This window comes from Zalophus californianus, chromosome 5 (genome assembly GCF_009762305.2).
Source record: "Zalophus californianus isolate mZalCal1 chromosome 5, mZalCal1.pri.v2, whole genome shotgun sequence".
NCBI lineage: Eukaryota > Metazoa > Chordata > Mammalia > Carnivora > Otariidae > Zalophus > Zalophus californianus.
The window spans coordinates 91,623,658-91,639,077 of NC_045599.1; the positions used below are offsets into that span (position 1 = coordinate 91,623,658).

Sequence of the window (15,420 nt, forward strand, 5' to 3'; positions counted from 1 at the left end):
TCAGCACTAATATTCCTAACCAAAATACTTATGTGTATATTCGCACTAATATTCCTATCCACAAATATTCCCAAACATTCTAATTATTTTAACTATGTAGCAGCTCTACGCTAAGTGATTTACATGCATTTCATCTTCATCACAATTCTGTGAAATGGGTAGTATTTATGAGTCCAAAGGTTATCTTCATTAAATACAAATAGTGCTTTACAGTAGATTTATACGATAGGTACCCCCAAATCATGAATTAAATTGCCAGCAAAGTTACTAAAACATCAACACACAAATGAGATTAATTTATCTATAGAAGCTATCCGCCATAGAAGAGGTTTCATAAATTTGACTGAAGAGAATGGGCAATGCCTACATCCACACCAAGGTGACTAAAAACTGTCTTAACATCCCTCCACCCCCACCTTGCTTTAATTTCATGATTTTAAAGTAATCTGCTATAATCTGGACTTTGCTACTGGAGAAAGAGTGACTCTGTCAGTCACCTCCAGCACCTGGTCTACTTAGTTTTATTCCTTATTAAAATGTATAAATTGGTATCTGGTCCTAGCTGGTTGGTTATTAAGAACTAACACTTGATCAAATATGATAAAATCAAGTTCTAGGACCCTCTGAGATGAACACTGGATCTGAGACCATGGCAGGATTATGCTTAAGGAACCAGCAAGTTCTCCCTCTTTGACAACTCTTTGTTCTTTATCTTCCTGTCTTTCAGTTTGAGACAATATTAACCTCAGCTGGTATACCTTTCTAATAAACACAGTTTCCATGCACGCGACGGCAAAAACCATCCAGTCCCTTTTAGAATCTATGGACAAGTAAAATTTCAAAACAATTATTTGGGGGGAAAATTACCTTTATTTTTCATTGCCAAGTAAGGGTCACAAAAAATAATCTATTCATAAAAGAAAGGATATTAATGGCAGGGGCAGAGGAGGCAATCTCACAATAACAGACTCTAAAAAAAAAAAAAAATGAAGTGAATTTAGCTTTAAGGAAAACCCATTAGAGAGTCTCACCTCAACAAAATGGACTCCAGGGGCAACTGATCTAATTTAGCAACTGCATGAGGAAATTGAGACAAAGAAGAGTTGACCACTTTGCCTAAGATCGCACATCAACATCTCAAATCTTGGGTTCATTGCCATTTCCAGCACACAGACTCGGGAACTCGTTCCACAGGAAAAGCTAAAATCCTGCTATAATGGCAACCCTTATATTATTCCCACTTATCTTGATGCCATTATCACCACTGGGTTTGGTTTTCAGTCTACACACATTTCTAGTGAAATATTATATTTTGGCATTATTTCTGGTAGCTGTAGCATGAAAAGACCAAAGTCTGATGAATAAGTGAGGCTTTTATAAACTGTACAGTCTTCAGAGGATCTGATGTACCCACGGCAACTCTCATAAATCAAATTTCCTTTTAACTTTTCCTGGCTCAACAATCCTACGTTCTACAGAATACTGATGTCAAATACTAACCAAAAGTAGATCCAGTCATAAAAATAATTTTCAATCCTCCATTCACAATATACCATAGACAAGTACAAAGTTTGCTTATTTGTTTTGGGGGGCTTTTTTTTTTTGGTTTGGTTTGGTTTTTGGAATGATGAGAATATAGCTATTTAGCCAAGAACACTTCTTCGAGGTGGTGGGACTTACAATGAGCTTTGACAGATGGAAGGCGTTGTGAACACACAAATTTAAAACCCATATTCAATAGTGAATGAGGAGGAAAGAAGTAAATAAGACTTTTGTATTTTATCCTATTAAACTATAGTAGTACGAAACAGACACTTTTTGATTCTTTAATTCCTTCTACGAGGAGATGCCCCTTCCTTGTGCAATTTAGTCCGCTGCAGCATAGGCACATAAAAGAGAACTCAACGGCACATTGGTAATATTTAGAACCAGAAAGGAGAATTTACCAAAGGCACTGTAAATGTCAATAAAACTTCATTTTTCTTGTTCTCATTAGACAGCAAATAGTGAATGACCTTGTCCTTTACAATGTCAACCCCTGTGGTCTCAGGCTGCTTTTTCTGGTTTCAGATCTCTGATTACCCTCCCTTTCTCCTAGAACATTTTTCTAACTACATGGAAATGGTTTTCATGTTGACATTTCAAAAGTCACTCTACAGAATCTAATGGTAGATTAAACCATTCTTTATGTATAATTATGGGATTCTCATTTATTCTGTCATCAATTTCAAGACAGAGAATAAGTCAGTTCTCAAAGTTTAAAAAAAGTTACTGCTGCAATTTGGAGGAAAAATAATTATTATATAGCTAATAAAGTAATAGCAACTTGCAATTATCATTACAGAACAAACTAATGTCATTTTTCCACTTGTCAAAGCATACCTACTATATTTTCTCATCTAGGACTAACTTGTTTCAGTTCTGTCAACTTCACTAGGGTAAATCAATTATCACTTACCATTAATAAGCAGAGAGCTATCGGATCCTGGATATGAATAGTTTAGACGACCTGAAGGTAAAAGAAGGCCGTTACTAAATTTATTTTTTTCATAGATGGTTTAAATGTATTCAGTAACAAAACTGAATTAATAGCTTTAATAGATAAGGTATTTTTAAAAAGCTTTATTATGGGATAAAACTTTGCTGTGCTAATGAACACAATGAGTCAGAGGACATATCAATCAGCATGTTCACAAACATCCAAGAAGGGCAAGTTTGAAAGTGGGAAAATAAAACATCCCTCATATTTAACTATTTGTTCTCTAATTCCCAAACTCCCATACAAAGTAATTTTCTTTATAACATTATATTCTAATAGAAACTCGTAATAATAGTTTTCTTTGCCCCATAAATGTGAAAATGTTTTCATGTGTGTAGTTTTTTTGTTTTTTAAAAATACATAATTAGCAGGAAGATTTCTCTATATAATTCATAACCAAAGTGCCAGACTTATGCCTACATGTATAGACACACTAATGGGTTTAAATTCTCACTTTGAAGGAAAAGTACAGAAAGTAAGAAAAAACATATCACTGTACTTACAGGTGACAGAAAGAATCAAAGCACATGGCACAATGCCCAAAGCACAGCAGGTACTCAAAAAATGCTGGGTTAGTTTCCTTCTAATTTTGAAGTGGTTCAAAATCTAGTTTTGAACCTAAAATGGACACCCAAGATGTCCATCAAAAAAGAATTTGTGACAGTACTAAACTTTTTGGAGGATGCAACATCTTTCCAAATTAGTAGCCACAAATAGAGGGGGAAAATAGCACTGAGATTTCTCCCTTTATCAGGAATTACATTTCTGTTTTGGAAGAGTTTCTACATATTGAGTTGAGGTATCCAAACCACATACCATATACCTATTCTGAGTACCATACCATATGCCTAGCTCTATGCTGTAAGTTATAAAAAATCATTAGGGCAACCTTTTTAAGTCTCCATATTCTACATCTACACCCACCTTCATAAAAATGATGGAAAACCCTCTACAAGTCTTGCTCATTTAGAGAGTGAATAGGAGAATGTGACTGTTAATTACCTACCGTAGTCAGTACTCTTGTAAATTGGGTAGTGTGAGAATCTAAAATTGATTCATAATTATAGACATTCTACTAGGAAACAGCAGCCTAAACTCTAATTCCACAGAATCACAGCAGACTCTCCAAAGCTATGGAAAAAGTGGGGAAGCAGCCGTAAGGCTGAGGCCAGCCTTCCAAGATGCCAGAAAGGCTCTATCTGGTTCCACTGAACAACACTATGGGAACCAGAGCTAATCAGTGGTCCTATCCATCCACCAGCTATATATTTACAACTCTTGAGGAAAAAGGAACTTTAGGCCTCAACCATCCTTCGACTTCTCAAAATTCTGCTTCTTTGAAATAGTCTCTAAAGAACTGAACTCACACCATCAAAAAAGAAAACCATTCTCTATTGCTAATAGCTTTAATTAACCCATATCCAAAGCTTGGGGGTCTGCTATGAAACAGAATCTGAACTTAACAATTTTCCTACTACAATTTAAAACCAAATACAAGGGTTATTAAACGTTATTAATTAGGTCACTTCAATGTCAGCTTGTTTCTATTTAGAGTGAAGGCAGGGATGGAGATGGGGAAGGAGGCGGCAAAAATTAATTCTGATATTTCAGTTTCTTTCTAAAAATTGGCTCAATTATTTAAGGCGAACACAGAGAGCCAAGCATCCAAATCCAGTGAATTCCATCTGAGCTGCTTTTAACTAGGAACCTGGATCGTATAACCTGTCACAAGCACATTTTTAAAGAGTACAGACTGGAGATACTGGAAGAACATGACCTTAACTGTTACAAAAGTTAGGAGGGGGTGAGTAGTGCTTCCGAACCAGTTAACTCAAAGTAGCAGCTGATTTTCTGGAAGGGAACACACACATATACATTTTATAGCTGTAACCACCCTCTAGTAAATAAACTAACAGAAGTATCACACATACCATTTTTATTTACCATAAAATATTTTTTTAAGTTGACGTAGGTCAACCCACAAAGTATTTAACTATATTAAACAGAGTTTAAGAGGAAATTCTTTATTTCGGAGAAGACACTCTAATTTTTTTAACGCTAACATTTCCATTGAAACCAGAACTGTTCCATACGAACTAAATGCGCCTCATTTGATGCCAAGAAGGGATAATGAACAATGAGAATCTGAAAGACAAATTACCAAACTGGCTGGCCCAGTTTAAACAAATCAAGTTCCACCTTATCAGAAACTCACCTTTTGCGTACCTCTTTTTAAGGAGAGAGAGAGATAAGAAGACTATTTCAACTTGACAGACACAAAAATGTCCCTTAATTCAGTTCTCAGAGTTGGCCTCAATGCACCGCTGCTGAAGAGATCCTGCCCTATGCTGCCAAGGTAGGTGACCTTTGATACTTTTTCTGCTCTTCAGACTTCTGAATGCAGTAATTCCACCCTTCAGCTAAGACAATAGGGCACTGAAGAATCACTGGCAAAGGTCACAGTTTAACTCTGAAAGTGATACTTGTTTTTAATTTTCTAACCTGATCTTGTGAAATGAGTCCTGTCAGGCTGGAATCAATTTTGGCCTCTGAGTAACAAATACACCTGTGACATTTTGTTAACCAATCAGTAAAGCTTTCTATTTCAATTTTTAAAATATAAGCCATGACATTTTTTAAAAAACTTTTTTTTTTAACTTCATAATGCTTTCTTAACCTGCCTGTCCTATCTTTCTGTGAACTTTTTCTACAATTCCAATATCTAGTCATCCATTCATGCCATCTATTACGGATAACCCGTATCACTTCCTTTCTGGAAATCTTCCGTAAGCTCTCATTATAAGTGTCGTGAGACTTTCAAGTCTTCCTTTCATTCTCCTTGTATACCCTTCATTTCTGCTCTAAGATCCTCTCTGTTCTATGGATGCCAATTTGTACAGGCATTTCTGCATTTTCTGTCCCACAGCTAGATCACTGACAGTCCCCTTTCCAGTCTGAGACAGTGCCCTCTTCCTTTGTTCCCAGTGGAGGGTATTTTTCAAATCTTTTTTTTTTTTTTTCCTTCAGATTCACCTCTTTCCAGGGCAACTTTCCCAAAAAGGCAACCCCCTTTTTAGATTAATTCACCAACTTTTCTTTCTAGCTGTGTCGCAACAGTCAACCTTCTTAGGTAAATCATTTTAGCTACTAACTTTTTTCTCTCTTTTACCATAATAGCCCCCTTTAAGAATTAGAGCTTTTTTTTTTTTTACCTAGGTACTTTAAGTTTCCTTGTTTGAGTACCATGTAAGCACTCAATGAGTTCATTCCACTGAACTTAAAACACCAGCATTTCACAAATGAATAAAGTGAAGTAAAATAAAAATAAACAAGCTATGTGAAGCTGAATATAATCCAGTGTTTGTGGGTTGTTTTTTTTTTTTTTTTGATAACTCATCTATCCATAAATATAACCGAAGTTTTGGCACATCTAGAATTGAATTTCTCAAGGGAAAAGGAGGGCTTTGGGATTTCAGGCAAGTGAACCCTATTTGGTGGATAAAATTCAATCTTTGAAGGCTCCTGGTATTGATTGTGTTATAAATATAAAGAAATACTGCCTGATCAGCAGTCCTAATCTTATGACAGGACGTTATGACAGGAAAGTAATAGTCTCTGGAGGCCAGCTGCGGCATTTGGAGCCAGAAGCCTGGCATACATCATGCAGAAGGCATAGACTATATTTGGTGATATGACTCAACCTAGCCAAATATAGGCAACTGATACACTGTGACTCTGGGGAACTACACTACCAAATTCTACAGCCCAGAAAAGATCCGTACTTCAACTAGGCAATTCTATGCCAGGCATTTGCAAGTTGGAGAACCAATATTTACCAACCAGACTAAGAACTGCTCGGGTGAGTAAGTGCCCAAAAGAACACGATATACTGTCATATTCTTTTAAGACTAAAACTAAAGTAACATAGTCAATGAGATGAAAGGAGGAAGGACTAGAAGGAAATATTCTAATACATTAGAGTATATAAATGTATATATTCTTTTCAAAATTAGAGAAAAAGTTATTTTCTAAAATGTAATGCAGATATTATTGCTACTGATGATTCAGCAGGAATTGATATAATAAATGCTGCTATTTCAAATAACAAACACTGAAAAATATCAAATGTTCTACAGAGCTATTAGACTTCATGCTATGACCTTCTCTTTTTCAGTCATACTAGCATTGTTGGTGATGTGTGCAGGCTAAGGAATGATAATACAGAATAACTGCAAGGCTATCCAAAATGCAGCATGCAGTCCTAGAAAGTGACAAGTAATGTGAAATTCTAAGTTAATTTTTTTGATTGACTTACACTATAAAAACTTGGATACTCCAAAGAAAAGGGAAGGGTTTTCAGTGGACACCATTAAAAATTTCTAACAGGAAAAGAAGTATGGGCTTAGGCCCATTTTTAAGGTAGAGCAAAGATTTACACACACCACACACATCCATACATGACCATACACATACATTTGTTGTTGTTTAGCTAGAAGTGTTCCTCCTGCTCCTGTTCCTGCTAATTTTCCTTAGTTCACATTTAAGTCAAAGCTATACGGCCACAAATAATTGTTTAAAGGGGGTGCTGCTCCACCTGCCTTTCTTCATCTGTGGTTTTTACCAACACTGCCTGAGATTTGCAGCAAGATGGCGCTGTGGGGACCTAGACAACACAGAGCAAGGCTCAAGAAATGTGGAATAAATTCAGTTTCCGAATACCAAGTTTTTACTTCTACAGATGCAGAACACATATCAATATGAACTAATAAAATGTGTTCACTGGATCCTATCATTTAATGATATAAAGATAATTATTTTAATAATTTATTCTATTGACCCAAAAATAACTCCCCAAATCAAAACCAGTACCTTATTCTACCCATGATACAACCAACTTCCAGTAAAGATGCTTCCATGCAAAATCACAGAGGAGGAGCTGGCTGGGGCTGACATCAGCTGGAGAATCTTGCCCCTCACCCACTCAAAGAGCCATTTAAATCACACACACAGACACACACACATGTAAAAGGTATATACCTTTTAGGCTAAACAATACCCCTCCCCGGGAAAGACGTGGCTTTCAGTTTTTTAAAAGCCAGGGCTTCTTAAAACTTCTTGACTCCTCTTTGCCTATCTCTCCAGGTTCATCTCTCCACACCACCATTCCCCTCTCCCACATTAGGTGGTACTCCAGGAATTCAGAACTACTGGCCCATTAATGTTTACTTCTGGGATCCTCCCTGTCTGGAATGCCCTCCTCTCTTTGTTCCCAATGTCTCACCACTCAAGCCACCACCCTTTTGCCCAGGTACCTTCTATCTCAGGCCTCACATCCTATGGAAAGTCCTCCCTGCCCCAAATCACCTGCTCTGATTCAGATGACCTCATGTGCTCCATACAATACCTTTTACACTTACTGCACTATAGTTACACTACCTATTTCTAAACTCTCTCTTTCTCTAAGGCAACAGAATCTTTAAGGATAAATTCTGGGTTTTGCATTGCAGAGCTTGGAGCAAAGAGGCTCAATAAATAGCTGTTGAATGAATGAATGAAGCTAAGCCAGCAACTGGTGGCCTCTCTGCCATGGAACATGCAGTGGAAAGGGTAGACAGTCAAAACAATCCCATCTTGTGAGCTAGGTCAAATTACCTAGCTTCTATGAACCTCAGTAAAACAAATAGTTCCATTTACTTCACAAGGCTATTGAGAAATTCGTGATACCATTTTTGCAGAATGCTCAGAAAATTCCCCGGATATAGAATAGGTGCTTTATTAATATTAAAGCCTTTCCCCTCTCAGAATATAAGCCAGAGATAATCAACAATTTTCCACTTGTGAAAGAAAGACGAAGGATTCATTTTAGCCAAATAAGATCCAAACTGAAAACTTGGGAGAAGGGAGTAGGCCATCTGGGGGATTTTTCAGCTTCAGAAAAATCAGGGTTTGCTAGTGTTCTTGTTTACAAATGGATGTAATTCTTCTTTGGGGTAAGCAAGAGGAAAAAAAAATCGAACTCCTTACTTTTATAATAGCCAAACTGGCAAAGTAGCAGAAGTATTTTAGGAAATGAAAACTGAAAATTCAACTGAATAATGTTTCTTTTTAAAAAAACTAAGCAGGTCTTCCTTTTGTACCAATGGCTCAAATTTACTTTTTCAATTGTGATATGAGACTGTAATAAGTGGCAAAAAAAAAATAATAATAACAACATTTATCCATAAGATAAGGAAAGTCAATGGGTGAGTTTCTATAGATTACAGAAGGTTTCATATAAAAGGATGGCTTTGACTGTAACTCAGGGCAGTTACAAAGTTGCAAGATCTGAAAGCATCTAAGAATTTCAGGCAGAAGGGAATGTCTAGAGAGAAACTAGTGAAGAGCTGACCCAATTAAGGAATTCAAAAGATTTCCTACTGCCAGTAAACCAACAACAAGCGAGCAAGCAGGAAGGCTATTTTTATCCCTGCCAGAGGCCTTCTGACTCTGGATGCTACATTTAGAGGACAGAGCAACAAGATAACTTGCCTTAAGAGGATGTTATGATACCAGTGATTAATGGCAATTTTTTAAGCTTAAAAAACGAGGCATAGTTTTTGTCCAAATTTAAACTAACAAAAGCCAATCTTAAAAAAAGGATAACATAATGGAAAGAAAAGTGGAAAAACAGATCAACGGGTAGTAGAAAAGTTTTAAGTAATCTAGAAAAAAGTCAAGACAGTAAGTTAAAATTCTCCTACCTTGCAAAAAAGGTTGAATAAAAAAGGCATGTGTTACAAGAGACACATCTGAAAAGAACCAGTGGATAAACATAAAAGAGTTGTAGATCTGGCCCCAAGGTAAAAAATGATTATGAGAAATGGCTCTCTGTACTGACATGAACATAAAAGATCAACACAAACTTAGGAAATCTCTACGGACCAAAAGCCAAGATGCTTGCAAAAGATTAAGAACTTTAGAGAGAAGAGTGATAAACTGCTCTTAAAACTGGTTACTGAAGTCCGACCCCTCAAAAAGCAATCAGTAAAGTCATTAGTTGGCTTTCTGCATACATACCTATCATTAACTCTAATCACTTATTTAATACAAATTCTGATGACTTTATTGAACTTTTAATGGAGAATGTGCTTGAATTTTCATACCTGTTATAAGTTCACCTTTTGCTATTTCTCAGAAGGCCCTAGTTTCTATTTTCTCCTATCTATATTCAAGGCAGAGTCTTCCTCTTACTAGCCTTCAAAACTAAATAATAAACAAGCCGTTCAAAGATATCTGCTAATTATTTGAAGGATAAGGTACACGAGGCCAGGAGTCTTTGTTTTTATTCCCTGATATATCCCAACAGCCTAAAATAGTGCCTGGCACGTGGCTGATTCTTGATATGTATTTGCTGTATGAATGGCCTCCCATGGCTTTCTATCAAAGTGGTTCACAAAGGGAGTGAAGACAGGGGTGGGGCAGGAGAGCAGTGTATTTGAATCATTTGGAAAATACACATGCTTAAGTCTCATGACAAGACCTGGTGAATCAGAATCAGGGAAAAGAATAAGCCAGTTGGGAAAAGTTCCCTCAATGATTCTATTTTGACCTCCACCCCCAAAACGTACCCTTCAATAAGAACCCAGTAGATGTGAAATCTGAGTCTTTTATAGACTATGATAAAATACAGCTCTTAAATTCTATATCCAGTCTCCTAAGTAGAAATTAAGAAACTTTAATGCCTACTCTCCGTCTAAAGCATACTGAAAAAAAAAAAAAGTTTATGTTCTTTTTATGTGTTTCCTTCTTAAATGCTACACAATAAATACCCAAGCAACTGAACCAGGAGTCAGAAGCTGTGTGTTCCTGTCTTGATCCTCTAGGTACCAGTTAGTTGAGTGACTACAGAAGCTGTTGTGTCTTTCTGAACTTCAATTTCTCCAGCTGTAAAATGGAGATCACAAAACTCACATAAAAGGTTACTGTAAGGATTTAAGGTATATAAATCTCAGAAGGGGCACAAAGTAAAAGTCAGAGAAATAGTATCAGAAGTAAGTGCTCTTTCACTTGGAACTGGTTGTTAACACTGCTTCCTATACAGAATGTCCAGATCTATCTCAAAAAAGAAAAATGTAGACTGGTACCGAATGTGTCCTTTGATCTCCTACTACCTGGTACCTAGAGTGTGCTCAAATATTTGTGGAACTAGAATATAAGCAGGAGCTAAAATGTAAGATACTTCCAAATCATGTGTTAGGGGGAGCTGTCTCCCCCTAACACCCAACTCCAAGGTGCATTCCTCTTGTCATATGGTTCCCCCTGTACCTTAGCATCGTGCCAGATGCAGCCTAAACAGCCCACACTCTTAGCCCTGCCTCACAGGGCAAATAGACGGTTTCAGAAGTCAGAGACAAAGTTCCAAAATGCCATTTGATGGAGATAATAATCTAGGATAGGGCAAGTGACCTCCTCCCTCTTGTCTTCATCCTCATCATTTCCTCTACTAAATTCCTTCTTATGCTATGTTCTTATTGGTAATGGGGTACACTGTAATGGCAGTTTAAAGCAGAACAATTAAATAAGTTCTCTAGAGCAGTGTTTCATAAACTTCTGTAATTAAGACCAACTTTAATCAAAATATTTCAGAGAGCCTCCCCACCATGCTAAAACTAAGGTCCCCAACCCCCACTCCAGTAAAACAATGACAACCTTAATACAAGGCTTCTGTGATTTTAGCAACACCTTTAAATGTATTTTAATTGCATTACATCAGCATCCACATGGTTTTGAAAAATAATCCTGCATATGTAAATGAATCTATCACGTAACTGGAATGCTTAGTCCTAATGGATTCACAGGCCCCATCAAATAATTCCCATGGGTGAAGAGGCCTGTGGTCCACAGATTGAGAACAAAAACATTCCATGAGGCCAAGTTTAAACAACTTCTTAAAACATATTTTAGACCTATCTCAAAAAGAAAAGATGCTGTCTAAAAACAAGCCTTCATTCAACTGACTACATTTGACGGATTTCTGGAATACCCTTTCTATAACCACTCAATATTAAATACTGCTACATGCAAACTCACATGAAATTCATACACTACTTTTAGTCATTAAACTACAAAAACCTTCAATTTTATCACTCAGGAATACCAGGTCAGAGAGACTGCATGGAATTGCTACTAGTAATGTAAATGTCATGATGTTCGTCCTTCCATTACCAGGTGAGGAAACCAAGATCTAGAGAGAAGTGATGGACCTAAGGCCATATTATAACTGCTAATGGCAGAGCAACACAATCCTAAATGCTTCTCTTTTTACCTCTTACAATTTGGGAAAGTCTGTTATAAGCTAACAACTACTGATCATTTACCACAAAGAGACTGAGTGGCTAATTTAAATATCTGTATTTAATTAACCATACCAGGCACTTATTATTTGGAATATTAGAGCTAGTAGAAGTTAGATTTTTTTTTAAGTTCTTTATACTTCAATTAATCATGGCTACTCTTCAGAATTAAGATTTGCACTTATTGTTGGTTTCTTGAGAATTAAAAAAGGGTCCTCTAATTGGTTGATTCCTCCTTCTCTTTCCCAATGTATAGCAACTGGCACCAGCCCAACTGGATTCCAAAGAGATTATAGAACTGCTTTCCCTTCAGAGTTCCACTAATGTTCTTAATTGACTGGTTACCAGGTAATACCCGGAATAAAACAAAGCCTTGCTTTTAGAACAGAGTGCATGGCGTGGGACTGAATTCAGAATCAGTCAGTTAGACGAAATAATGAAGCCCAGAGGCAGCCTGGCCATTTCAGTACCTGACTGAAAAAAGTAGTAACTAGCTCAAAATTGGTTAAAAAGTATTCCTTTTGCTGCATATTTTTACTGCTGAACAACAAATTCACTGAATTTTTGCTCTTTTCCATCTTTTGAGGACAGTGGCAACGTGAGGGGAGAAAAATAAGGAGCACTGGGGTAGAGAAATTCACTGTATGAGGCATGAATACGTGATAAATGAATCAACTGCATACAATAGTCAGGTAGAAACTCCACGCATATCAAGGAAGAAATAATTTTGTGGCACAATTGTGCAACGGTTCTGTCCGTCCTGTTACTAAGCTGAATGCAAAGAGAATCTTGGGTATTTTTATGACAGCTATGAATCAGGTGGTATTGCTTCCCTCCCTCAAAGTCAGTAAATAACTTTCAAGGATTATATAACAGGATCAAGGAAAGTCTTAAGACCTTCACAGTTTGCTATTGTATTACTCCATTAACAAAAGAGCTTTCATTATGCAGATATTAGTATACAGGGCTGGTTTAGTAGCTGTCATAAAAGGAGAGAGCAAGTCACTTCTGCATAGGATTTTATAATTCAGAAAGGGAAAACAGAAAAATAAGTGACAGTACCAAAAGGTACACTTCTATTATTAAATTTGATGCAGAGCAGAAACAAAATGATTCTCTATAAATACTCTGGACCTCCTTCTACGATGTTTATTGTGTAGAGAGGTCCCTAATATTTAACACTGACAAACTGCTGACAACGTCTGAAAACCTTACTACTGAAATGTCATCCTAATTTCATTTCTGAATGGAAAATAATTTCTGTCCATATTATAATACTTTTACTTATTAAGCTGTACACAACACTGTGGAAGTGTAAAACATTACAGAAAAGCACTTGTTACTTTGCTACCTGACTGCTGCTTGTTTTCGAAGTTATTATTTTCTTATTTCTAAGTGTTAACTATCACCATTCCCCGTTCTGAAGGTGTCCAACAAAATTAAGTCAAAACAGCCATAAAATACTTACACAATTTGTAAAGGAAAAAACAAGTTACTAAGTTAAAAGCCTCTTTTAAAGAAACGTTTACGATCTTGAACCTTTAGTATTATAAAAAGTTCACTCTCACTTACCCCCTCCACCCCCTTTACCTTCACCTCTCACCCAGGTAAAATCAGAGATTAACAATGTTTTAAGGGGACCACTCAATTTTCATGGACTCAAAATAAGATTCTTTGTGCTCCATGTTCAGGATTAAGAGGACTGCTTTAGTAATTATGGACCCACATCATAGATGACATAAGACAAACTCCCCCTTTGTGACAACTGCTTATATGACTTTCAGAACAAATAAAAACAAGGGTCAATTTTCTATCACAAACGTGTGGAGGACAGAGGGCAAAGGATCACTACTTTCTACTTACCAGTACATGTTAAGTCAATAATTTGGGCAGAGGAGGATCTGGACACCGCACAAGGAGTGTTTAGTATGAACTGAGCTTGTTTCAGTTCAGAGGCTAGAGTGAGGAGGACTTCAATCCAATGCTATGAGCACATCAGTGTTCACACACATCACATTTTGTTCTCCCAGGCATTCCCCTCCCCCACTTAAAACAAAACAACAAAACCAAAAACAACAGCAATCCCCAATCTGAAAAAGTGCAGTCACACTGTTCAAAATCCACACCTTTGTAAACTCTGCCTACACAGGGCTGTGAGGAATCCAACAAATCCTAACCAGCAGGAAACCAGAAAGGAGACGGTGATTCAAAATTAAGAATACACCCTGCATCCGTAATACAAAGAAAATCATGCCCCACTACTTTGTCCTCTCCTTGCTCACAAAAGAATTACCTCAACACAGAAGCCCAGGTCCCATCCTGCGACACAACTAAGCCAAGCAAAAGAGAAAGCCTGTTTAGGATGTTCCATTTCAGCAGTCATAAAAGGGAGAGTGCAAAAGGAGAAGAAACCACTTCATTTCTAAACAGCCACACACAAAGCTTGTTGTAGCTGAGTTTAAACTGTCTTCTTTGCTATGTACCTTACTCCATTACTTATGAAGCTTCTAGAAGTAAGGCAATTTTCTACTCTCTGGAGGCCTCGCCCACTCCCCTGCTACGCTGCTTTGAGTTACTTGGTATCATCCAAACAGAGCTAGAAGGAACCAGCCGAGTTCAGGAAGGCTCCAGCAGGGCTTTCAGAGCAGCCGCCTGGCGGACTCTGAATCTTCAAGAAGGGCCTTTAAATATTACCCTTCTTCTTCAAGAAGGGTAATATTTAAGGTCCCCCAGTTCACCAGAAGACATCTGACATCAAGTAATGGTAATTTACTTGGAAGGCGAAATCTGATTAAGAATCACAAGCAAAATGAGCTGGTTTGCATTATCCATTTCTTCTTTACCGTACTTTGTATCCTGCTCTGTTGCATCTCCCTTAAAGGAAAATGTCCATTTAGTCCCCGTACAAAAGTGATGGAGGAGTGGGGTGCAGGGTAATGCATAGCAGTCTTTTCTCAAATTGCCAGAGGCAAACTGATTCAACTAGAAAAAGGTTAAATACTGTAAGAAATGATACCCCTCACCACCATTTAAATAAATCATTTTAATATTACAGCGACAGAACTTATTTTAGTAAGAACGCCTTTTGTTTTTTACATTTTTATTTACTCCAAAATTCAAATCTATAACAATGATATTAAATTTAGTCCTATTTTCAGCAACTTTCATAGAAAGTTTTTGGAGCTATCTCAGTCTACATAAAGCCGGTATGCAATGTATGTTCTAAAACATCTGTATCAGTCTGCAACATCTGCTCTTTAAAATAGAGAACTACGTGGCTGCAATTTGGAATATAGAAATATTTTAAAAATTGTTCCTCAAAGGAAAATTTAAGGTTTCCTAGTTATTTTTTAACGGTATCTTTTTTTAAGCAGCACTAACTTTTTTCCTCCCCCTACTGTAAAGATAAAGAATTTAAATTATCCCAACGGTCATTCTCTTACAGTGACATAAAAAAAACCTTATACAAAATAAATGAAACAGGTTTTGTGTACTAAACTTTCAACAGTTTCATGATTTTCTTCTAGAGAGATCATTATAAATTCTTTT

General features: G+C 36.9%; 1 protein-coding gene across 4 annotated transcripts in view; it reads right to left on the reverse strand.

Moving 5' to 3' along the window:
• The window catches only part of CPEB4 (cytoplasmic polyadenylation element binding protein 4), a 61,133-nt gene that overhangs the window by 22,503 nt on the left and 23,210 nt on the right, over positions 1-15,420 (reverse strand). For 2 of the 4 annotated variants that reach the window (XM_027604980.2, XM_027604981.2), the window contains exon 3: positions 2,459-2,509. The exons of the other annotated variants lie outside the window; for them this stretch is intronic. In XM_027604980.2, coding sequence (XP_027460781.1) covers positions 2,459-2,509 — 51 coding nt within the window. The remainder of the gene's footprint in view (positions 1-2,458; positions 2,510-15,420) is intronic. 4 annotated transcript variants of the gene reach the window in all.